At 44.4% G+C, this 24,819-nt stretch overlaps 1 protein-coding gene across 3 annotated transcripts; it reads left to right on the top strand.

Moving 5' to 3' along the window:
• The first annotated feature begins 49 nt into the window (after positions 1-49).
• On the top strand, positions 50-18,442 carry RPP21 (ribonuclease P/MRP subunit p21). Of its 3 annotated transcripts, none has more exons than XM_060163426.1 (5): positions 50-1,257; positions 1,334-1,434; positions 1,529-1,611; positions 2,610-2,735; positions 15,752-18,442. In XM_060163426.1, exons 1-5 carry the CDS (start codon positions 1,201-1,203, stop codon positions 15,907-15,909), a joined length of 525 nt encoding a protein of 174 aa, XP_060019409.1. In that variant the 5' UTR covers positions 50-1,200; the 3' UTR covers positions 15,910-18,442. The 3 variants fall into 3 exon arrangements, with proteins under 3 accessions (XP_060019409.1, XP_060019410.1, XP_060019412.1); XM_060163427.1 differs by lacking the exon at positions 15,752-18,442 and adding an exon at positions 2,881-3,020; XM_060163429.1 differs by lacking the exon at positions 15,752-18,442 and adding an exon at positions 2,881-3,020 and having other exon boundaries at positions 2,610-2,742.
• Positions 18,443-24,819: the final 6,377 nt, after the last annotated feature.

The following is a 24,819-nucleotide window of genomic DNA, read 5'->3' as shown; positions in this document are numbered from 1 at the left end:
GGTGATCCAGTGGTCAGGACTCCACGCTCTCACTGTCAGGGGCCCAGGTTTGATCCCTGGTCGGGGAACTAACATCCCACAAGCTGCACGGTGTGGCGAAAAAAAAATTGTGTTCCTGGGGCTTACCTTCAGTGGTTGATCAAGGTCTGGAGTGGGCCTGGGCATCTACCTTTTAAACACTCCTCATTTGAGCCTGGAGACACTTGTGAAACTAATCTGAGAGGAAATTTCAGCCATTTCCTTCAAACTGGAGGCCTGGTTCCCTGTCCAGCCTGATGGGGGGTGAGGAGGAGGGGGTCTGAGAGGAGAGAACCCTCATTCTCTCCTGACTTATTCTGCCCTCTCCCCATCTCAGGATTTATTCATGTTCTGTCCCTCTACTTAACCTCAGGAACGAGTGGTTATTAACTATGAAGCAGAAGTAATCACAGGATGTCAAACAGAGCAAAGGAGAGGCAGAGGTCTAAGGGAGGGAAGTGAGGAAAGCGTGTGGAACACTACAGGGGATATTTTTTCGGGGGCAGGGGATGCTGTTGACAGGTTTCTTCCAGTACCTAAGACCAGGAGTTAGTGAGGATCACCTACTTACTGTGTGTCCAGCACTGCATTTTGGTAAGTGGAAAAGATTGGGAGTAAGCTGTGCTTTCTAAGGGCCAGGAGCCCTCTTCCCTCCCTCCACTGCCCTCAAGATCCTTTCCAATTTCACTGTCACTGGCACTAGTGGGTTTTTTGAATGTATCAACTGCTCCTTCAGTCTGTAGGTCTTCCGGGCATCTGCCTTTGGCTTCAGGAGCATAGGGCAGGAGGTCTAGCCGGGTATATATTGCACATAACCATTTCCCCAACCTATCTGCATAAAGAGACCAGTCTTCTGTCCTGAAGATGTTTAGCAGTTTAAGATTCTCTCCTGCTCCACTAACCTCTCCAGTCTCTACCTAATATAATCATGGGCTTGAGGAAGACTAAAAGGAAGCCAAAACTCATAAAGGAACCCCTGGCTTGGATTGCAGGGGATGGTGTGGGTTTGCAAATAGATGGGTCTGTGAGGCCGCAGGGTGTCGCCAGAGTAAGGACGGCACAGGAGCGCGCACGGCCCCAGGAACTACAGTTCCCAGGAGGCCTTGCGCGGACGCCTGGGAGCGGGGCTACCCTAGGGTGGGGCCTGTGGACTGCAGCGTGTGGGGAGCTATCGCGGCTCGGATGGCCGGGCAGGTGAAGGACCGCGAGGCCTTCCAGAGGCTCAGCTTCCTGTACCAGGTGAGTCCGCGTTGCGGCGCACGCACAGGGAGGCGGCCCAGTGCGGAGGGCCCCCACTGACGGCTCCTTCCCTCAGGCTGCCCACTGCGTCCTCGCGCAGGACCCCGAGAACCAGGCACTGGCGAGGTTTTACTGCCACACGGAGAGGACCATAGCGAAGCGGCTCGTATTGCGGCGGTGAGAGGGGTGCGGAGCCCGGCGGCGGGCTGGACGGGGGAAGGAGGGGAGAGGGAGAGCGGGCGCCCAGACCACCACCCACCTCCGCCCCCAGGGACCCTTCGGTGAAGAGGACCCTCTGTCGTGGCTGCTCTTCCCTCCTCATCCCGGGCCTGACCTGCACCCAGCGCCAGAGACGTGAGTGCTCCCTGCTGCCGAGGGGGGATGTTTGAGGATCACCTGTGGGCTGGGGGAGGGCACGGGCAATGATCCGTTCCTCGATGTAGATGGGTGCCAGGTGTGGGATTTGGAGGCGTCGGCTTTCTCCAGCTCTGAGTTAACTTAACTCCACTTGGACAAACTAGGTCTGGGCGGTAGAGAAATGATGTTGCCATGAGAAGCAACCTCGCCTGTGCATAATAGATGTTATTCGATATCATGGAGGACATGATTCCCATATTCATTCATTCATTCAATAATTATTTTTCTGAGATGTGTCAAGTATTGCTCTAGAGTCATTTTTCTCATGAAATTATAGTCTGATGGGACAGACTAAGACAGAAACAATTAGAATAGCATAGAAAAATGCTTTAATTAGGGAAGTAGAATACTAAGTTACTTAAACCAGTGATGGTGAGGTTCATTATAAGGGAAGGGAGTGGGAGATGGAAATCCTAGGCATTTGTGAGGCCTCAGACAAGAGAGCTTGTGGTGCTGTCAAGGAACTGAGAGCCCAGGAGGCTGGCTCTGAGGTGGGCAAGGGCAAGACAGGAGGCCGGAGAGGGAAACAGGGCAGATCTTGAAGAGTCTTGTTAAGACGTTTGGACTTTATCTTAAAGGGTACCAAGAGGGACTTCCCTGGTGGTCTAGTGGTTAAGACTCCGCGCTCCCAATGCAAGGGGCCCAGGTTCAATCCCTAGTCAGGGAGCTAGATCCCGCATGCAGCAACGAAGATCCCTCACGACCCGCACGCTGCAACAAAGATCTCACGTGCTGCCACTAAGACCCGGCACAACCAAATAAATAAATAAAGGGTACCAAGAAAATGACAGACTTTATGCAGAGACATGACACCATCAAATCAAGGTGGGGAGGGAGTAGAATCCCTACTGGAAAACGGTGGAGGCAAAACTGGGTGCAGGAGACCTTTTCTTTTCCTAAACCTGGGCACTCTCTTTTCCCCACATGCACCCCAGGCTGCAAGGCTCAGCGCTGGACTGTACAGACCTGCCTGACATGCCAGCGCAGCCAACGGTTCCTCAACGATCCTAGGCATCTGCTCTGGGGAGACCGGCCTGAGGCCCAGCTGGGGAGCCAGGCAGGTGAGAGGTGGTTGAGAAAATGGGGGGTACCCCAGGGGAGTAGGGACAGTGGGTAACATAGAGCTGCGGTGGACACATTGGTGGGTTCTGGGTTGGTGTGAAAGGTGCCACAGTCTTAAAAAACTAATTCTGCTCATCTACTCAGATCCCAAACCACCACAACCCCTGCCAAACACAACCCACCGCATTCCAGCCCACCTTCCTGAGGAGAAAGTGCAGCCTCAGAGTTCCAATCGCCAGTGATGGATTCACCCCGTCTTCCAAATAAATTTTAATTCTCTTTAACTTTGCATGATTCTGTTCTGTATTTCAGCTCTTAACTCCATTTTCCTCTGTTTCTGTCTGTATTTCTCTGTCACCAGCTAACCTCTTCTTTGTCCTTTTAGTCCTTTGTCATTATCATCCTTATACTCCCACCATTCAGGGAGATCCCAATTACCACTTGCCCCATGAAGCAGCTCCCACTTCCAGGACCCTGCCTCCAGTGCCCCTCCAGCCCTGCTTCCTCAGTGCAGTGCCACGATTGGAACGCAGGCTCCGGGGTTGTCTGCGAGGCCCTGATCCTCCTTAAGGCAGTCCATTTTTAGGTAGCCCTGACTGTTGGCTAAAGGGCTGGACAGACAGACTGCTGATGCCACTGATGCTGTTTTTAAAGGAGGGGAAAAAAGTTTGGGTGGGGTTGGTGGAGGGAGGGTTTAGATTCTCCAGGCCCACTTCCTTTTGGGTCTTTTCCCAATCTCTGTGTTTTCTTCTATAAAATTCTACTAAGAGAAGTTGTACAACCTGAACTAATAAAGTCAAAGGTACTAACAAACGGACACTGTCAAATATTACACAAGTAAGTTCTGTAGGTAAACCTTCAAGGTTTTCTTGAGAATCAGTAAACAACCAAAATTGTTTTATTTGCTATCCCTGGACAATTTACTCGAAGTCAGAATTTCAGACTGACCTCTTTGCTAGGTGCCAGCTAATCAGTTTACCCCAAAAGTAGACAAACAAAATTCACTCTTCCCAGAATGCAGTTTCCTTGCTTCCCTTTCTCTTGTAAATCCTGGTTGCACTTATTCATTGCTGCATAAAAATCACTGCATAACGTTGTCGCTTAAAACAGCAATGATGTGTTATTTCCCCTGATTCTGTGGGCTAGACTGATTGAGGGCCTGTCTGGATGGTTCTTCTGTTCCGTATGGCATCAGCTGGAATCACTCAGCTGCATTTAGCTGGAGGCTGGTACCTGGTCTGGAAGACTCAAGAAGCTTCATTTGCATGTGTGCACCTCATTGCTTCTGCATGTGGCCTTGCTCTGTAACTGGCCTTGACGTCCTCACAGCATGGCTGTCTCTGGGTGGTTGGACTTCCTTACAAAGCTTCTGGCTTCCACAGAGAGTATTCCAAGAAGACAAGCTCCACGGTGCAAGTGCTTATCAAGCCTCTGTCCTCGTCACGCTTGCTAATGTCACCTTGACCAGAGTAAGTCATGTGGCCAAGCCCACGTTCAGTGTGGAAGGGGCTACACTGGGGCGTGGATACTTGGAGGTTCATTGGTGCCTTGAGGACCACCAGTGTAGCAGTCTACCACATCCTTGTTTTGCCTTTGTCCCTGACTCATTCTCTTCACTGATTCCTTCACATGCCAGTACACTGTATGCATGGAAAATACTTATCAGTGTGCAAGTAACTAAATGTTTCTAAGTTATTCTTTGACGTTTATTTCTGGAGGTAGTACTCAACGGGTCAACTGTAGCAGCCAACACAAACATGTAGCCTGAAGGTGCACCCCATGCAGGCCTGGACCCTTTGTGTCCTCAGCTCACCTTCCTTGGTTCCCTCCTTGAGTGTCATTTCTGAGCTGGTTGGTTCTTATGCACTAAATCTGATTCTTGGCCAAGTTGTTTTGAGTGTGTTTATGATTGCACATGACTGAACATGTCCACAGTGGGATAGCACTGGGGTTCCTCTAACTAGAGATCATAGCCCTCTTCCTCCTCCTCCCAAAACTCTGTCCTTTTTCATATTTACTTATTATGATAGAATAGTTGTCAGTATGTGCAAAAATGGATTTCCTATAACAAAGAGGAAATCAAAGCCCTATTATTCAATAGTTTTCTTTAATGTTTCTAAGCAATTCAATAATTCAAAATCTGTGCTCTTTTAGGACCTGTTAGATAAAATTAAATAGAGGAGAGAGAAGAAACTTATGTCATCCCAACTGAATCAAAAAAACAAGGTCTGGGAATCCCCTGGCAGTCCAGTGGTTAGGACTCTGCACTTCCACTGCAGAGGGCTCAGGTTCCATCTCTGGTTGGGGAACTAAGATCTGGCAGGCCGCATGGTGTCGCCAAAAAAAAGGAAGCAAAAAGATTTGAGGAAGGTAAGGGATCTAGTCATTGTTGGTTCAAAACCTCAGGAGCTTCCTAGGGAAAATCTGAAACCAGCCCCTGTACATGGAGAGCAAGGAGAGATCAAAGAAAGAGGCAGACCACTCCAAATTGGTAGGTGGCAGGTTTAAAATAAGCAAGGAAACTTACATACGAAGCTTTGTCTTGGGCAGCAGCAAGACGAGTTAGACCTCCACACTCACCCACCAGAATCTTAAAAAGTTTATATAGAGGCCTTAATAGGGTTCAGTCATGCCTTCAGTCCAGATGGTCTCAACAACACCTTATTCTCTCAAAGCTATGCCCTTGGAACAGCTCCCACTGAGGGAACAGTGGGCAGAACTCACACTCCAAGGACAGGGGAGTGGGTGAGGAGCCCCTGATTGCCTGGGTCCAGTTCGAGGGTCAACCAGCAGTCATGTTTTCATGATTACCTCCTTCAACAGTCACGCAGATATCTGGGAGAAACTTCAGGCAGAGGGAGCAGCTAGGGCAAGTGTCCTGAAGAGGGAGCCTGCGCAGAGTATTCATAGTTCGCAAGAGGCTGGTGTGAGTGAACAGAGAGAGCCAGGTGGAGAGTAGTAAATGTGGCCAGGAGATAATGGGAGGCCAAGGATCTCTAGGCCATCATAAGGAAATTGACTTGTTCATTGGGAGGCCGTTGGAGGTTTTTAGCAAGAAATGACGTGATCTGGCTTAACATTTAAAAAGGATCGCTCTGATCTAACAGTTGACTAGGAGAGCAAGATTGGAAGAAAGGAAAACAGGAAGCTGTTGTGGTCACCCATGTGAGAGGTGATACCGGCTTGGACCAGGGTCTTAACAGAGGGAGAGCAGTGTTCAGATTTTAGATCTAGTTTGAAGGTAGAACCCATAAATTTCCTGATGGGCTAGCAGAGGGATGTAAGAAAAAGGACAAACAATTCCACAAAACTAAAGTTTAAATGGTCTCGTGATATGTGCTATAATATATTCAGAACAAGATATTGGTCTGTACTTTGAAAATATTCTCTGAAAAGGATATTTTATGAATTCCTATTGGATCCAGATGTACAGAGTCCAGTGTATCTCCAGCCCTGATGTGTGTATTAGTTTCCTAGGGCTGCCATAACAAAGTGCCACAAAATGGGTGGCTGACAGCAACAGAAGTTTATCCTCTCTCAGTGCTGGAGGCTAGAAGTCAAGCCATCCACAGGACAGTGCTTCCTCCAAAGGCTCTGTAGAAGGAGTCCTCCTTGCTTGTTCCTAACTTCTGATGTTTATCAGCAATCCTTGGTGATCCTTGGCTTGTAGATACGTCACTCCAGTCTCTGCCTCCAACATTGTATGGCATTCTCCCTGTTTGTCTCCATCTCTGTCCACGTTTCCCTCTTACAAGGACATCAGTCATTGGAGTAGGGCCCACCCTAATCCAATATGATGTCATCTTAACTTGATTATATCTGCAAAGACCCTATTTCCAAATAAGGTCACATTCACATGTTCTAGGTGGACAAAAACTTGCTGGGGGACATTATTCATCTCAGTGCAGGGTGGAAGTTGGGTTTGGAATTCAATCTAATCATTCCCAGGGCTTCTGGAAAGTATACTGTATGTAGAATGGAGAGACATGCCATCACTTCTGTAACTCTCTATGAACTTTTCTCTCTGTAATGTTAATGCTATAAGGTTCTTAGCATATATCCTCTCATTATAAAGATAATCAAAGTACCTGATGCTGTCCATTGAGCCTTTTGAGGATCTGTTGTATAAATCGGGGAATATTTTCCGATTTCAAAGAAGAATGAGAGAGAACAATAATTCACTATGTTAATGAACTAAAAGAGAAAAAAAATCATATAATTTCAGTAAATGTAGAAAAAGCATTTGACAGAATCTAACATTTATTCCTAATAAGATCTCTCAGCAAATGAGGAATAGATGAAAAGTTCCTCAACCTTAAAAGGACATCTATGAAAAAGCTACAACTAGCATCACATTTAATGGTGAAAAAATGAATGCATTCCCCCTAAAGTCAGGAAAAAAACAAGGTTGGCTACTGTCGCCTCTTCTACTCATCATTCAACTAGTGGCTCTAGCCAGTGCAACAAGGCAAGAAAAAGAAACAAAAGGCATCCAGATTGGAAAGGAAGGAGTAAAATTGTTTTAGTTTGCAGAAGACATGATCATCTATGCAGGAAGTCTTAAGACATCACTTGAAAACTCCTACAGGGACTTCCCTGGTGATCCGGTGGTTAAGACTGTACACTTCCACTGCAGGGAGCGTGGGTTTGATCCCTGGTCCACGTGGGTTTGATCCCTGAACGCTGTGCAATGCACCCAAAAAATAAATAAATAAAAATAAAAAATAAAAAGCTCCTACATCTAATAAGTGAGCTTAGCAAGAGTGCAGGATATAAAAAAAAATTGTATTTCTATATACTAGAAATTGTATTTCTATACACAATTAGAAATTAATATTAAAACCAGTACCATTTACAATAGCATCCAGATATTAAATACTTAGGGGTAAATATGACAAAAATTATGAAAGGCCTATGTACTGAAAACTACAAAATATTGTTCCAAGACCCGAATAAATGGAGAGATATAGCGTGTTCATGAATTGGAAGACTCAATATTATTGAGATGTCAATTCTCCCAAAACATGTCTCCCTAGATTTAAAGCAATCTCAAGACCTTTTTTTTTTTACTCTGAAAGTCATATATTAATAGCCAAAACAACTCTGAAAAAGAATAACAAATTGGAATTAAAGACTTGAGTTCAAGACTTATAAAGCAATAGTAGACAATATAGTCTTGGTGTAAAGATAGACAAATAGATCAATGGAGCAGAATAAAGTCCAGAAATAGATCAACACATATATGGATAACTTATTTTGGGCAAAGGCAAAAAGGCAATTCGGTAAAGAAATGACATTTCTTTACAACAAATGATGCTGAAACAATTGCTTATCCATATGCAAAAAAAGGTAACTTCAATCCACTGGTCTCCTCGGCCCTCCTCTCACCCATCTCCTAGTCACTGCCTTTCTCTATCTTGCTGCCCCTTTTCTGTCTCAGGAGCCCCTTCACCCCCTACCCCTTCCCTGCCCCATCAACCTTGGACCACAGGAAGGAGCAAGGTATCAGCTCCTCCCTACCTCCATGAAGTATTTCTACAGAGTCTGAGGATGGAGCCTTGAGCACAGGGTGGAGCAGGGAGGGCTGGAGTATTGAAACCCAAAGACCACAGATCTTCAAGGGTTAAACCTGAAGATCAGCACCTTTCACCTTCCCTTCTAAGAGCTGCTTTCCTGGCCTATCATATCCAAGACCATCATATTCCCTGTGTGAGTCATTATCCTCCCACCTATTGGACTTGCCTTTATCTTCTTGCTGTTACCTTGATGCTTGTTATAGGGAAGAGAAAGAGTCCAGGTAGGAAAGAGAGCCCCCATTTCCTTATGGTTTCCCCACCCTAAGTGGCAGAATTGCCCCATTTTCTGCCCCTGTTACCGCTGGGCTAGAAATGACTACACCTAGATATGCAGCAGGCTGTGGGAAGGAGACTGGCTCTCAGGTGGGCAAGGCCTTAGCCTAGTTGAGCAACCACGGCCTGGCTGGCCGAAATCTGCAAGGAGCCAGGCTCGCTGGGACTGGGTACTTGGGGTAGGAGTTTTCTGCATTAGAAGCTTGATTGTCAGGTGGGCAGACTGAGAAAGCTTAGGCTAGAAGCAGAGCAGGGAGGCTGCTGCCTGTTGAACCATAGTCCCTGCATCCCAGGACTTTCTGGGGTCAGACTGCTGCTTCAGCAGAGCGGGCCACTTCGTGGTATTTACAGGTCACAGAGATCTGTTTGAAGCCAGATTTCCCCTGCTATCGCCTTGAGGTCTCTGCTCAGTAGGTCTGGGGTGTACCTGAGAGGCACCCAGGATGCCTGGAAATCAGATTTCCATAATACAGTTCACCCTCCTATAAATTCTGTCCTTGGTTTTTATAAATTTTTTATATGAAGTTAAATGTTAGCGTAACAGATATGTGAATAAGTGAGAAAATTTGGTGAACGTGTGTACATAGATGCTTCGCAAGCTTAAGCATTAGGTGAGGGCGGCAGGTTAACTGTAGCCAGCACAGGTGAGGACAGAGGAACAGAGCTCAGGCCACCAGAATTGGGTGTCCTCCCTGTTTTAAAAGGTACCTGGGATTTTGCTTCTACTCTGGTATGTATGGTGACGCCAACAGATCAGGAGATGATTACCATTGAAAAGATAGTTTTACTCTGGTTCCCAAGAAGTGAGGAGGGGGCGTTGCACATCACGCTGAGCAGGGCCACAGGCAGAACACTGAGGTCGAGGTCAGTTGCAGATAGAGAGCAAGCAGAACAGCAGGAAAGCCTGGATTGTGGTTTTTGTGGGAAGGAACTGGTGAGGCAGGGCAACAGCGGGCCGACCAGGTTTGGCATTGCTAGTTTGAATAATCTTAGCGAGCTCCAGGGTGTAGCCCTAGTTGTCTGATGCCTGGTGCTGGGGCGGTTAGGGCCTAGGGTTAATGTCTCACAAGCTTAAGAGGGAATAAAGCAGGTGGGTGGGGGGGGTGCAGACTCCAGATTGGTTAGTTTGCATGTCAAAGGGTGAGCTCCTGGGAGAGCTGATTGCTATCTCTAAGAGTAGGCTAACCCCAGGAGGGGCAGTTCCTCCCTAATCTGCAAGGCCCAACAGGTCAAAAACTTCAGAAACTAGAAAATATGGTTAACATACTCACACCCAGAAGTTACAGGTCAGAGGCCTAGGGTCTCTGCTGCAGGATAGGCTTCGGGAGAGCGACTGACTAGTCCCAATGAAACAGGGAAGGGGGCAGGGCACAATCTTTAAAAGAGTGATAGAGCCCGAGGACATGACATAAACTGATTAGAACCAAATAGGTCCAAGATGGCAGACAAGTTGACTTCCAGTAGACCTTGAGCCTCAGTATATGCTCATTGTAACACATCAGCAAGCTAAATGACACACTCACAGGTGCCATGGCAGTTCCAACACCGACCATCAAAAGACCAAAAAAGTGGGTGGTGGCCCGATTTCTGGAAATCCCCACAACAGCTGGAATACTCCTCTCACTCATTAGCCTATGAAATTACCCACTCCTATAAAAACTGACAACCCCATACCCTGGTGCCACTCTTCACCTTCTGAGATGGCCCAGACTCTGTCTGTGGAGTGTGTTTCTCTCTAAATCCACTTACCTATCACTTTATCTCTCACTGAATACTTTCTGCCATGAGACATCAAAACTTGAGCTTCATTAAGTCCTGAAACCAGGTGTTAACCTGAGATCAGGCCTTTTACCTGATCTCAGATAAAAGACCGTGGGGGCTTGCCTGGTGGCACAGTGCTTAAGAATCCGCCTGCCAATGCAGGGGACGTGGGTTCGAGCCCTGGTCCGGGAAGATCCCACATGCCGTGGAGCAACTAAGCCCATGCACCACAACTACTGAGCCCACATGTGGCAACTACTGAAGCCCGCGCACCTGGTGCCCGTGCTCCGCAACAAGAGAAGCTACCACAATGAGAAGCCGGCGCACCGCAACGAAGAGTAGCCCCCACTCGCCGCAACTAGAGAAAGTCCATGCACAGCAACAAAGACCCAACACAGCCAAAAATTTAAAAAACAAATAAATAAATTTACAAAAAAAAAAAAAGACCGTGGGTTTTGGTCAGGTTCAAGTTCCAATCTGGGTTTAGGCTGGGTTCGTGTCCCGGCACGTGGGTTCAAGTCCCAATCTGGGGTGCACAGTTTCACCAACACTTCCCTTTCCCGTATTGATTCCTGATCCTGCCCTAGTCTGGACTGAGATAGTTCTGGAAACTTCACTGGGGCCCAAGACTAGCAGCTCCTTAAGAGTGTTCACCCTGGCATCTCACAGTATGTTTTCTCCTCATAAGGGGTAAAGACTGGGACTTTTTTTTCCTGAAACTGAGTAAGTAGGTAGGAGGGTCAGAGGAGGAGCCTTAGGATGGGGGAGACAGGAATCCAGAGGAGGATTCTGTCCTCAGAATCTGTAGGCTGTGACCAGATTTATTTACAAGTTTCTGTTTGAACACCTGTTTTCAGTTCTTTGGGGTCTATACTTAGGAGTGGAATTGCTGGATCATATGGTAGTTCCGTTTTGGGGGGAACCACCAAACTCTCTTCCACAACTGCTGCACCATTTTACACTCCCACTAGCAATATACAAGCATTCTAATTTCTCTCCATTCTTGCACTTGTTATTTTGTTTGTTTATTATAGCCATCCTAGTGGGTATGAAGTGCTATCTCCTTATGGTTTTGATTTGCATTTCCCTAAGACTAATGATGTTGAGCATCTTTTCCTATACTTGTTGACCATTTGTACATCTTTGGAAAAATATCTATTCAAGACCTTTGCCCCCCCCCTTTTTTGTCACTCTGCACGGCTTGCAGGATCTGTCATAGCGCTGGTGGGTGTGTCATTTAGTCTGCTAATGTATTACAATGAGCGTATACTGAGGCTCAAGGTCTACTGGAAGTCAACTTGTCTGCCATCTTGGACCTAGTTGGTTCTAACCAGTTTTTGTCATGTCCTATGGCTATGTCATTCTTTTAAAGGTTGTGCCCTGCCCCCTTCCCTCCTGTTTCATTTCCACTTGTTTCTCCCAAGGGCTCTCACCTTCTGAGATGGCCCACACTCTGTCTGTGGAGTGTGTTTCTCTCTAAATGAATCCACTTCTTATCTATCACTTTGTCTCTCACTGAATTCTTTCTGCAATGAGACATCAAGGACTTGAGCTTCATTAAGTCCTGAGACCAGGTGTGTGATCTCAGTTAAAAGACCATGGGTTCAAGTCCCAGTCTGAGTTACACGGTTTCAGTTCCTCACAATCCATCAGTGTTCTGGCCTCTTAAAACAATTGCTCATGTAATAAGCACTCAAGATTTTCTTGAAATTCTGCCTTGATATTTGTTTGTCATTTCTTGCATCATTGCTGTTTTCCTGATGTGTTTCAGCACTTATCTTATTACATCTAGATTATTAAGCATGTGACTGATCCTTGAATTTCTGTCTCAGCTGCTGCATTTGGGTTCTGCCCTTTCTCTCTGTCTTATTACACAAGGATTAGGAAGCATTCCCTGAACAAAAGAATTTTCCACCATCTCGGGGGTTGAATATGAATTGCTATTAACATCTGAATTTATATTTAGAGAAGGTGGGTGCTGTACAACCAAGCCTCTTAAACTTGCAAGCTCTCCAAGGTCACCTAAACCACACTGTTGATCTTCCTCCAGTGTGCAGTTACCCTGGGGAGCCAATGATTTCATAATATCCATTCCAGAGATGTGTATTTGCTGAAGTGAATGATCCTGAAGTGTTTTGGGTTCTGATAAGTATATAGCCAAAGTGGATACTGACTCCAGGAATCCTGATCTCGTAACATTCTCCCACTAAAAATCTCCGGGAGCTATCTATGATTTAGGCATTTAGAGGTTTTGTTCGTCAATTTCTGTCTTCCTCGGGGCTTCACAGCGTTGTTGAGTCTTCCGCTTGGCAGAGCCTTGCCAAAGCAGGACAGAGCTGCGGGCTGGGAGCGGCGGCTGGGACGGGCCCTGCCCCAGGCGAGCAGGGACGGAGGCCCGGGGTGCGCGGATCCGCCTACGGCTGGCCGCGGGGCCAGCTCCGCGACACCAGATCGGTGTCTCTGCACGAGTTCGTGGAGTTTTGTACCCGCACAGTCCAGCATCGTGGCTGGCGGATAGAGGACGTTAAATAACCATTGGTTGGTTTAAGGAATGACCGACGCAGCGATGCGTCTGAGCTGCACAGCCGGGAAGCCGCAAACACTCCCGGGCCACTTCTGGGTCTGGCTGTCTTTTCCAGCTGCTGAGATTCTTCCTTTCCCTTTCCCTTTTCGACTTCGCTGGGAGGTCCTGCTCTGACTCCCACCTGAGAGCTTCCGCTGGTCTCTCCCTATTGTCACGCTTCTCAGACACCGCTCCATCCCCGCCACACACACACAGATATGGGACTTGTCTTGCGAGTTTCACGGTTCTCCCAGCTCAGATGTGTTCCCCAAGCTTGGACATGCCTTTTGCTTCCCAGAGGTGTAGGGAAGAAGCAATTCAACTTTGTCCTTTGAGCTTCTTGTTGTGTCTGGGAAGCGTGGGACGCTGTGGGTTAGTGAGAAACCAGAGGAGACTCAAGGGACAGAGTTCACGGTCCTTTTTTCCCTCATTGGAAATTTGCAATACCTCAATAGGAGGATTTTTCCTCAATATGAGGGGAAAAGTCAAATTGGAGAAAGAGCCGAGAGAAGAAGAGAAGATGATGGGCTCCGGTGCTAGAAAATAGTTCACGAGAAACCTAATGAAGTCTAAAACCGGGAGGAAAAGTGGCTTTGCGTAAGTTCCTCTGCAGTTTCATTGGTCACAGATTGTCAGTTTCCCTCGCCCAGAGTCCGCTCCTTTGGCGCCACCTTGTGGCGGCGCCACCTTGTGGCAGCTCCACCCGGCCTGAGTTGCGGCTCTTGTTCTCCTCTGATTGCGCGTCCCTGCCCTCACACAGGGCCCCTCAGCTACCCCAGCTCATTCCAAGTACACAAATAGCGCTCAAACCTGATTTACCTAACAGTGCCCCAACCCAGGAGATCCATGTCCCTTTCGCCTCGGGACCTCTGACAGCGCGGGCTTCTACTCTAGCAGAACCAGAGACCGCTGCCCTGGTCTGTTCTGCCTTCCCTTCCACCCTTTGTGGCTGCTCCATCTCGGGCATTTGCCCTTGGCTGGGATGCCAGTCGCAGTGCGTGGCCACTGGCCTAGCTGAGATCGTCATTATCTGTCCCTGAGATGTCTGCCAAGTTTTCCTAACACACTTCTTTTCTTCCAGTCTTACTGTCCTCCAAAGACTCTGCCAACCACCAGAGAGATATTTGTAGAGCAAAATGTCATTTGATCCTTCCCCTACTTAAAAATCTTCAGTGGCCCACACAATCATTTCTAGAAAACATAGCCCCAAATTGCATATAGTCTTGAATACATATAAAACAAAAGCTATCAATATGTAGTATACATCTGTAAAGCATTTTAATTGCAGAAAATGTATGCCAAAGTCACAGTAAATAACATTGCACTACAAACTATAGGATGTCAATAATTTGTTTCCCTTTAATCATTTTACTTACAAATTACTACTGGCCTTAGGCTGACTAGTGGCCCCTAATCACATCCTAATGCCTGAAAACTGTGAATATTGCCTTAGATGGCAAAAGGGACTTTGCAGATATGATGAAACTGAAGATCTTGAAAAAGGGAGGTTATCCTGAATTTGCAGGGTGGGCCCAGATGTAATCACAACGGTCCTTATCAGAGAAGGAAGGAGGAGTCAGAGTCAGAAGAGAAGGTGATGTGATGATGGAAGCAGAGATTGAAGTGATGTACTTTTAACGGTGGAGGAAGGAGCTACAAACCAAGCAACACAGGCAGACTCTAGAAGCTGGAAAGTGTAAGAGAATGAGTTTTTCCTTAGAGCCTCCAGCAGGAACAAGCCCAGCTGACACTCTGACTTTAGTCCACTGAAACTAATTTTGGACTTCTGACCTCAAGACCTGTAAGAGAATAAATTTTTTTGCCCCTCTGATGAGCCCCTAAGACTTGGAGGATCCAACACAACTTTTCCAATTCAAATATATGGTTCTGATCTGGCTAGAACAATGGTCTTTCAGGATCATTCTTGAGTCATACCAGGGAAAATCAAGAAAACCATGAGTTACCTTGACACATCATAGCTACCAAAAATGTTTACTGAATTTATGGGGACTTCCCTGGCGGTCCAGTGGTTAAGACTCTGCGCTTCCACCACAGGGGGCACGGGCTGGATCCCTGGTCAGGAAACTAAGATCCCACATGCCACACAGTGTGGCCAAAAAGAAAAAAAAAAAGAAAAAAAGTGTTTGCTGAATTTAAACGGATCTCTTAAATACATCACTGGTTTACATCAGCTTGCAGAAACTTTGCTTGTCCACCAGGGGCCAGCCCACCCTCCTGCACTTGCCATTATTAACCAATGTGCAGAATTGTATCCTACCAAATCAGCAGCCCCACTTCTAGCACGTCTGCAGAAGAGAACCCAGGGAATGTATGTCCCAGAATCCCCATAGCTCAAGTTCAAGTTTTCCAGTGGGAGAGACTTGCATGAGATATGGGGCCCAGAAGAGGGAGATCTCGCTATCCATCAGGCACATGAGTGAGCAGGCACGTGTGAAATTCTCAGCAGCTACTGTACTAGGTTTGACACCCACCTGCTTTGCCTTGCAGACTGAGACACAGGATGGGAGTTTTCTCATAGGTTCTAGAGAATTACAGCAATCTCCCGGAAAGCTTGTGAGAACCACCCACCAGTTCTTTGAGCTGAGGTCTCCAGCATTTGCTTCCCTAACTTTCCAACTTCAGCTCCTCAGAATTTTGGTGGTGACTGGTATTATTTTCCTATATCTGCCATAGCAAATTACCACAAACTTAGTGGCTTAAAACAACATGAGGCCTTTCTCACCTTCTGAGATGGCCCACACTCTGTGGAGTGTGTTTCTCTCTAAATAAATCCACTTCTTACCTATCACTTTGTCTCTCACTGAATTCTTTCTGCGATCAGACATCAAGAACCTGAGCTTCGGGGCTTCCCTGGTGGCACAGTGGTTAGGAATCTGCCTGCCAGTGCAGGGGACACGAGTTCGAGCCCTGGTCCGGGAAGACCCCACATGCCGTGAGCAACTAAGCCCGTGCACCACAGCTACTGAGCCTGCACTCTAGAGCCCGCGAGCCACAACTACTGAGCCCATGAGCCACAGCTACTGAAGCCCACGCGCCTAGAGCTCATGCTCCACAACAAGAGAAGCCACTACAGTGAGAAGCCCGCGCACCACAATGAAGAGTAGCCCCCGCTCGCTGCAACTGGAGAAAGCCCGCGGGCAGCAACGAAGACCCAACGCAGCCAAAAATAATAAACAAATAAAATAAATAAATAAAAATAAAACGAAAAAACGAAAAAACCAACATGAATTTGTTAGTTTACAGTTCTGGATGTCAAAGTTTGAAATAGGTTTCACGAGGCTAAAATCAAGATGTCGGCGAGGCTGTGTTCCTTCTGCAGCCTCTAGGAGAGAATTTGTTTCCTTGCCTTCTCCAGTCTCCAGAGGCTGCCTGCATTACTCAGCTTGTGGCCCCTTCCTCCGTCTTCTGAGTCAACAATCAAATCACTGTGACCTCTGACTCTGTCGTCGAATCTCATTCTCTAACTCTGACTCTCCTGCCTTCCTTTTTCACTTGTAAAGAACCCTGTGTTACATTGGACCTGCCTGTATAGTCCAGGATAATACTCCCATCTCAAGAGCCAAAAAGTCCCTTTTGTCGTATCAGGTGACATTTTCACATGTTCCAGGGATTAAGACATGGGCTTCTTTAGGAGACCATTGTCACGCCTACCACATGACTTCACTGATGTTTGCTCCCCAGATTTTCAACTGTGGTAGAAACTGTTATTCCTGTGTTAATTTTTTTATTCCTGGAATACCAGAGTAGGGCTGTTTTTCTGAAAAAGCCTACACTGATACAAGAAGAGCTGAAAAATTGTGCTCCTATTATCCCGAAGTCTCCAAATGGTGCTGATTTCTTAATATGCAATAGGTATAAATTAGGCAATGATCTTGCCGGGGCAATGGAAGGAGGAAAAAAAGGAATCATCAGAAAGCACCTGTCCCTTGTCCATGGTGTCTGGTCCTCTTGGGCTCTGGGCTGCAATTTTCCTGTCACACTGACCCCAGCCAATTCCTGACTGAAAGGGCTTTTAACATGATTTGTGTTCAGTTCTTGGATTTGTCATCTTCTCTCTGTCCTCTCATGTATCTTCATGTTTGTGTTTTTCTTCTCTTCCAACACTGTAGTCCTGCCTCGATTCTTATCATTGTACTCTTCCTGGCTTGCACACAAGTAAGCCAATTCTCCAAGAAGAAATTCCAGACACCTCTTCGTTATTTGTTAGTTACTGTTTTTATTTGGCTGCAGAGTTTATGGGGCAAGCTCTCAAGTTTCTTAACTTTCTATTTTACAAAATTGACTATAGGGCTTCCCTGGTGGCACAGTGGTTAAGAATCCACCTGCCAATGCAGCGGACACGGGTTCGAGCCCTAGTCGGGGAAGATCCCACATGCCGCGGAGCAACTGAGCCCGAGCGCCACAACTACTGAGCCTGCGCTCTAGAGCCCATGCTCCGCAACAAGAAAAGCCTGCGTACTGTAACAGAGTAGCACCTGGCTCGCCACAGCTAGAGAAAGCCTGCGTGCAGCAACGAAGACCCAATGCAGCCAAAAGTAAATAAATAAAATTAATTATTTTTTAAAAATTGACTATAAAAATAATGCATACTCACACAGGAAATGAAACAATCAAATTTGTATAAATATATTTTTAAATCTCTTCCATCACTAAACCCACACCCACTTTACTGAGGTAATTAATATTATCAATCTACTCCCTATATTTTCGATTTCTCCATTTTAATAAACACTTGTATTGAGGGAGTTCCCTGGCGGTCCAGTGGTTAAGATTCTGTGCTTCCACTGCAGGGGTCACAGGTTCAATCCCTGGCCTGGGAACTAAGATCCCGCATGCCGCATGGCGTGGCCAAAAAAACAAAAAACAGAAAGCAACAACAACAACAAAACTATATTGGGTGTTTTTTCTCTCATAGCTTCTTTTTTTAAGCAAAGAAACACACTAATTTTACTTGACACAATCATTTTTAACAACTTGAGATATAAATCACATACCATACAATTCACGCAAAGTGTACAATTTGGTGGTTTTAATATATTAACAGAGATGTGCCACCATTACCACAATCAATTCTAGAACACTTATCACCCCCGAAAGAAACACCATACTCATTAGCTGTCACTCTCCATTTCCCCCAAGACCCCAGTCTTAGGCAACTACCAACGTATGTTTTATTTCTACAGATTTCCTCTTCTGAATATTACATATAAATTAAATCATACAATATGTGGCCTTTTGGGTCTGACTTCTTTCACTTAGGATAATGTTTTAGAGGTTTATCCTTTTTGTATCATTATTAGTACTTCCTTTCTTCCCTTCTTCTTCCTCTTCTTCTTTTTCTCCTCCTTCTCCCCTCCCCCTTCTTCTTCCTCTTCCTCTTCTTCTCTCCTCCTTCTTCTTCTTCTTTGCTGAATAATATTCCATTGTATAGACATACTACAATTTGTTTATTCATTTATTATTTGACAAACGTTTGGGTTGTTTCCATTTTTTGCTATTATAAATAATGTTGTTATAAACACTTGTATACAATGTTTTTGTGTGGATGTGTTTTTATTTCTCTTGAAGTGCTTACTTTGGTCTAAATGCTGTTACACTGTAGGTTCAATGTAGATGGGCTGCTTGGCAGAACAGAGGCTCAGGTGACTTACTGCCTCTGTGAGTCACTTCCTCTTCTGCCCAGCCTGGCTCTTCTATTATAGTGACATCACGGTTAATGATGTATTGGAAGTGGGGTAGAATCAGAATTTGAGATTGTGATTAATGACTGTGTTTAAAATCACAGTTTCATGACCATTAGGGTTTATCTTAAACTTTCCTCTCTGGTATCCCATTGTATCCAGTTGAGAGAGAACTCCAGCTCCCTGTACACTAGGACATGTAGATCTGTCCACAGTGCTGAAATTCCAACAACTCCATGAATGGCCTTCTTATTGTGGAAAATTGCTCTACCATTGAATTTGTACATTCGTTATTTATAAGTTTAGAGCATCTGAGTTACTGAATAATCCAGCAATAAGTTGGGAAGATAACATATAGAAAGATCCACAAAATATTCTCTTATGCCCTATACTGAAATGTACAGAACAAAACAAAAATAGACCACATAATGAGTGAGAAGTTTATCTTTAAGCTTTTTATCAGGATATAAATAAATTCAGTATTGTGGAGGAAAGAGAAAGAATTCAGATTTCAATTAACTTTGATTATCCCCTCCCAATTTATTATCCTTTTTAACCTCACAAGACATTTCAATTTTTTCCATAGTTTATCTTCATTCAATGTTATGCACACACTTACCCTTATTTCTTGTTTATTTTTTATTTAAACTCACACCCTCCTCCTGAGACCTCTCCTTTTGCCTGAAGTACATTCTTCAGAGTTCCTTTAGTAATGGTCTGTTTGTGTCAAATTGTCTGCCTTTGGAAAATCCCATTGAAATTTTAGTTTTAATTATTGTGTTTTTAAAAATTAATTAATTAATTTTGGCTGCGTTGGGTCTTCGTTGCTGCGTGCAGGCTTTCTCTAGTTGCAGAGAGCGGGGGCTGCTCTTCGTTGAGGAGCACGGGCTCTAGGCGTGCGGGCTTCGGTAGTTGTGGCTCGCAGGCTTAGTTGCTCTGTGGCATGTGGGATATTCCTGGACCAGGGCTCAAACCCATGTCCCCTGCATTAACAGGTGGATTCTTAACCACTGCGCCACCAGGGAAGTTCCTATATTTCATTTACAAAATGTTGTATATAATTCTTTTCAAATTTTCTTGGATATTCTTTACAATTTCTTATTAGCTGAAAATATTTAAAATTTTGTCTTTTATTCACAGTAAGAATAAGCTATTTTATAACCTATTTTTATTACTCTAATTTAAAACTTCTAGGATTCTGTTGTTTGTTTTTTCTGTTTCTTCTTTCAAGGTATCTTGTTTCTTGTGAACATATATTTTCTTTTTTAGTGTTAAGTATTCATTTTGCTTATGAAATGATTTTTGGAATTTTCAAAGCATGGATGATAGTAGATTCCTCCAGACCTCTCTTGTGTTTCCTTTCACCAGATTCCTTGGAGTATGGCCTTCTTAATCCTGAATTCATGGCATGCTAATATTCAGAACATCCATGTAATGTGAACTTGGGTTGTAAATCCGTAAGAGAGAACACCTGTGGTTAAAACTTAGGCTGTGGTATTATTCTGCTGCCTGCTTGGGAAATCAGTATAGGAAAAATTCAGACTCTTTATGAATCAGGAGAGGGGCCACCTGTGCTCCTTGATGGGGATCTTCCTGTGACCCATTTGTTCCTGCTGGGGGTGACCATGACTCCCAATTCCATCCCTGTAAAATAGTAAAAAAATAAATCAGACATGAGAACATCTAAAATTTTCCTTTGAACTCTTTTTTGGGAAGTAGAGGGATGTACTCCAGGAAAAGGAGGGCATATACCAAAAAAGAGGAAGATGTGGGATCTGGGAAACCAGGGCATCAACCTACGAGAAGGGAAAGGGAGTCAACAGGAAGGCAGAGGGGAGCCTTAACCAAGAAAATTACCTAGGCAGCAACCATCATGGTTTTGAAGGGATTGAGAAGGGATTCACTTAACTGAGGGAGAGTTGGGGGGGATACATTTATAAAATTAAAACATCATGGAAAGTAAGAAAATGAAAACATCAGGCAATTATTAAATCCATGACAAACACCAGTATGTATGGAAAGGACAATTAAGAGAGTTTTACATGTGGCTCAGGCATGAGTAGAATTCCCATAAGTAAATAAATGTAACTCGCAGTCCAGTCAATTGTAACTCTCAGACTCTCAGTCCAGTCAACTGGACTACCTACCCTAAGAGGAAGAAATTACATTTATTGGGGGATGGGGGTTGGAAGTGTGGGAGGAAGGGATGTTGGCATGTCAAAGATAATTTCTATCAATAAAACAAAAATCAAACGAAGCACGAATGTATGCTATCAAGAGACATGGAGATAACAAAAAAAAATAAGCAAAAAAAAAAAAAAAACATAAGCCAAAAGGCTTGAAAATAGTTGTTTTCCAGAAAAGGGGTAGAAGGGAATGGTTGGGAGAAAGTGGAGGAGAGATGGTATTTTGCTACTGGCAAGGCACTGTGTAACTTTTTCTTTTTTTTCTTTTTTGCTGAGCCACTTGTGGGATCTCCCTGACCAGGGATGGAACCGGGCACTCGGCAGTGAAAGCGTGGAGTCCTAACCACTGGACCACCAGGGAATTACTGCCGCATTGTGTAACTTAATGAAGGGGGAAGTGGACAGTTCAGGCAGCCAGCCTCACTCAGAGAATAGGGTTCCAAGGAGTGGTGACGGGTCTGTGGGTTCCTGAAACCTCTTCTCCTGAGCTGGGGGCGGTGGTGATGATGGTGGGATGAATTGGGAGATAAGGATTGACATACATACACTATGTATAAAATAGATAGCTAAAAAGAACCTGCTGTATAAAAAAAATAAAAATTTAATTTTTTTTTAAAAAGAAAGAAAAAAAAATAACAAATATTGGCAAACCTGTAGAGAAAGCAGAACACTTGCAAACTGCTGGTGGGAATAGAAAATGGTGCAGGACAAAAGAGTACAATTTAATGAGGGGATTATTTTAATAGATGTGTGTGTGAAAACGGTGTGAGCAGTTACCAGTTCTCTTAGAAAGAGCAGGGACTCCGAGCTTTCACGGAGGGGGCACGGGTTTGATCCCTGGTCGGGGAAATAGGATAGCCACGTGGCATGACTGAAAAGATAAATAAATACATTTTTAAAATGATAAATAAATAAATGGGTATGTGTGGTTTTATAAAACACTGGCAGAGAGGCTGTACCTTTTTGCATTCCCACCAGCAACGAATGAAACTTCCTATTGTTCCATGTCCTCACCATCATTTGGTGTTATCAGCGTTTTGGATTTTAGCCATTCTAATAGATGTGTAGTGGTATTTCATTGTTGTTTCAATTTGCAATTATCTAATGATATATCATGTGAAACATATTTTCATATACTTATTTTCCATCTGTATATCTTCTTTGGTAAGGTGTGAAGTGTCTGTTCAGATTTTTTGCCCATATTTTATTGGGCTGTTGGTTTTCTTATGGTTGGGTTTTGTTTGTTTGTTTGTTTGTTTTTGCGGTACGCGGGCCTCTCACTGCCGTGGTCTCTTCCGTGGCGGAGTACAGGCTCCGGACGCGCAGGCTCAGCGGCCATGGCTCACGGGTCCAGCCGCTCCACCGCATGTGGGATCTTCCCGGACCAGGGCACGGAACCCATGTCCCCTGCATCGGCAGGCGGACTCTCAACCACTGCGCCACCAGGGAAGCCCTCTTATGGTTGAGTTTTAAGAGTTCTTTGTGTATTTTGAGCACCAGTATTTTATCAGATATGTGATTTGCAAATATTTTCTCCCAGTTTGTGTCTTGGCTTTTATTCTTTTTAACAATGTCTTTCACAAAGCGGAAGTTTTTCACAAGTTCAAGTGCTTAGCAAACTCCAAACCAGGATAAATACTGTATGAGATGGCTTATATGTGGAATCGAAAATATACAACAGACTATGAATATAACGTAAAAAGAAGCAGACTCATAGATATAGACAACATGCTAGTGGTTACCAGTGTGTGTGTGGGGGCAACTTAGGGCTGGGGGATTGGGAAGTTCAAACTATTGGGTGTAAGATAGGCTAAAGGATGTATTGTACAATGTGAGGAATATAGTAATAGTTGTAAATAGAAAGTAACCTTTAAAATTTTTATAAAGTAAAAATAATTTAAGAATATAAAAACTTTTTTTAAATTAATTAATTTATTTATTTTGGCTGCATTGGGTCTTCGTTGCTGTGCGTGGGGCTTTCTCTAGTTGCGGTGAGCAGGGGCTACTCTTCATTACGTTGCGCGGGCTTCTCATTGCAGTGGCTTCTCTTGTTGCGTGCAGAGACAGGCTCTAGGCGTGCGGGCTTCAGTAGTTGTGGCATGCGCTCTCAGTAGTTGTGGCGCACGGGCTTAGTTGCTCCGAGGCATGTGAGATCTTCCCGGACCAGGGCTCAAACCCGTGTTCCCTGCATTGGCAGGCGGATTCTTAACCACTGCGCCACAAGGGAAGCCCAATAAAAACTTTTAAGTCTGTATAATGCTACTCTTTGTATAAGAAAGACTAAAAAATATTTATAACATGTGTGTTTATTTTTGTAAAAAGAAACTGTGTAAGAATAAAACAGAAACCAATAAAAATGGTTACTTGAAGGGAGAAGGAAGAAACTGATGGGGAGTATATGATAAACATACTTGTCTGAGTACATTTTTTTTTAATTAATTTATTTTTTGGCTGTGTTGGGTGTTCACTGTTGCGCCCACGGGCTTTCTCTAGTTGTGGCGAGCAAGGGGCTACTCTTCATTGCCATGTCCGGGCTTCTCATTGCAGTGGCCTCCCTTGCTGCAGAGCATGGGGTCTAGGTGTGCAAGCTTCAGTAGTTGTGGCTCGTGGGCTCAGTAGTTGTGGCGCACGGGCTTAGTTGCTCCATGGCATGTGGCATCTTCCCCGACCAGGGATCGAACCCATGTCCCCTGAACTGTCAGGAGAATTCTTAACCACTGTGCCACCAGGAAGTCCCATGAGTACATTTTAAAAATCTTATTTCTACTTTTGAACTTTGAAAGTATTTTACATATTTTAAATGAACTTAATATAAAAAATCAGTCTAAAATTGAAAACTAAAACATATGAACCTATTTATTTGCATATTTTGAGGTAACCATTAAGAGAAAATAATTATTTTAGGTGACTTTTGAATACAGTACTCTGTATATCCTTCATGGTAAATATTCTAAAGACTAAAAGAACAGCTAGTAAATATTAAATTTCACTCAGTAATTTTATTGTTAGTAGTATTAAATATTGCAATTTTGAAATTATTTTACGCATATTTTAGGATAAAATGAATAGATAAATACATCAAAGTTATTAAGATTTTCAATTAGCCTGATAAAAGATATAAAATACAAAATTAAAGAAGTTGAGAGAAAACTACAATGTAAAATTTGAATTGGAAATATCACAATGAATTCATGATTTTTCTAAACACTAAAAGTGTCTTAAAGCAGTGATACCTCTATAGCAATGAGCTCTCCGAGAACCTAAACAGTGGTTTGTATATACCATTATTCGTGAAAAGAACCAGTGCTCCTTGGAGAAATGGCCGATTCCATGTCTGAAGCGCGGGAAAGTAAAAACTGAGCCTGGGACCTCATCATGCCAGAAGCAAGAAAGTGGTCAAGACAACTTTGGGGCATGTCAAAAGGACACAGGAGTCAGCTTAAAAGGGCTCCTACTGGACACATTTGATACAGTTTGAGCACAAAAGGAATAATGACTGTAACTGATTATAAAATACTAAATGGATTAAAAACCCTGGATCTATAGTTAAAAAAAAAGACTATAACTTTCTACCCTTGTAGATTAATATACCACCACCTTACTCTGAAAATTGGCAATTAAATGGAAATAATTAAGCATTTGTCGTGGCTTTTTAGAAGGAGCCCTACTTTTCCAGTTGATGAGGGAAAGCTCCTCTCTAGATTAATATCTCCTTATAAATGGGGGCGTGGGAGAAGTCGAAAAGCACCATTTTGTAATTCCTGATGAAATAACTCATTCAGGCAAGGATCACTATGGATGCCAATTATTGGGTGAAAGCTTTTTTAGAATATTCAGTGTCAGGAATTCCCTGGTGGTCCAGTGGTTAGGACTCCATGCTCTCACTGCCAGGGGCCTGGGTTTGATCCCTGGTTGGGGAACTAAGATCCCGCAAGGTATGTAGTGCAGCCAAAAAAAAAAAAAAATCACAGTGTCAAAGAACCATGCAGATGACTTGCTAATTGCAAAGGGGAACAGTTTAC

The sequence above is a fragment of the Lagenorhynchus albirostris genome, chromosome 10, assembly GCF_949774975.1.
Source record: "Lagenorhynchus albirostris chromosome 10, mLagAlb1.1, whole genome shotgun sequence".
Classification (NCBI taxonomy): domain Eukaryota; kingdom Metazoa; phylum Chordata; class Mammalia; order Artiodactyla; family Delphinidae; genus Lagenorhynchus; species Lagenorhynchus albirostris.
The sequence above is the reverse complement of the archived record's forward strand: the minus strand, read 5'-3'. Positions and strand labels throughout refer to the sequence as shown.

What these genes read in the sequence shown, in the direction of transcription:
- RPP21 (XM_060163426.1), top strand. Translation starts at nt 1,201, where the DNA reads ATGGCCGGGCAGGTGAAGGACCGCGAGGCCTTCCAGAGGCTCAGCTTC. An exon ending in AAGCGGCTCGTATTGCGGCG is followed by an intron (nt 1,435 to 1,528) that starts GTGAGAGGGGTG and finishes CTCCGCCCCCAG; the next exon opens with GGACCCTTCGGTGAAGAGGA. An exon ending in CCAGCTGGGGAGCCAGGCAG is followed by an intron (nt 2,736 to 15,751) that starts GTGAGAGGTGGT and finishes TTCTGCGATCAG; the next exon opens with ACATCAAGAACCTGAGCTTC.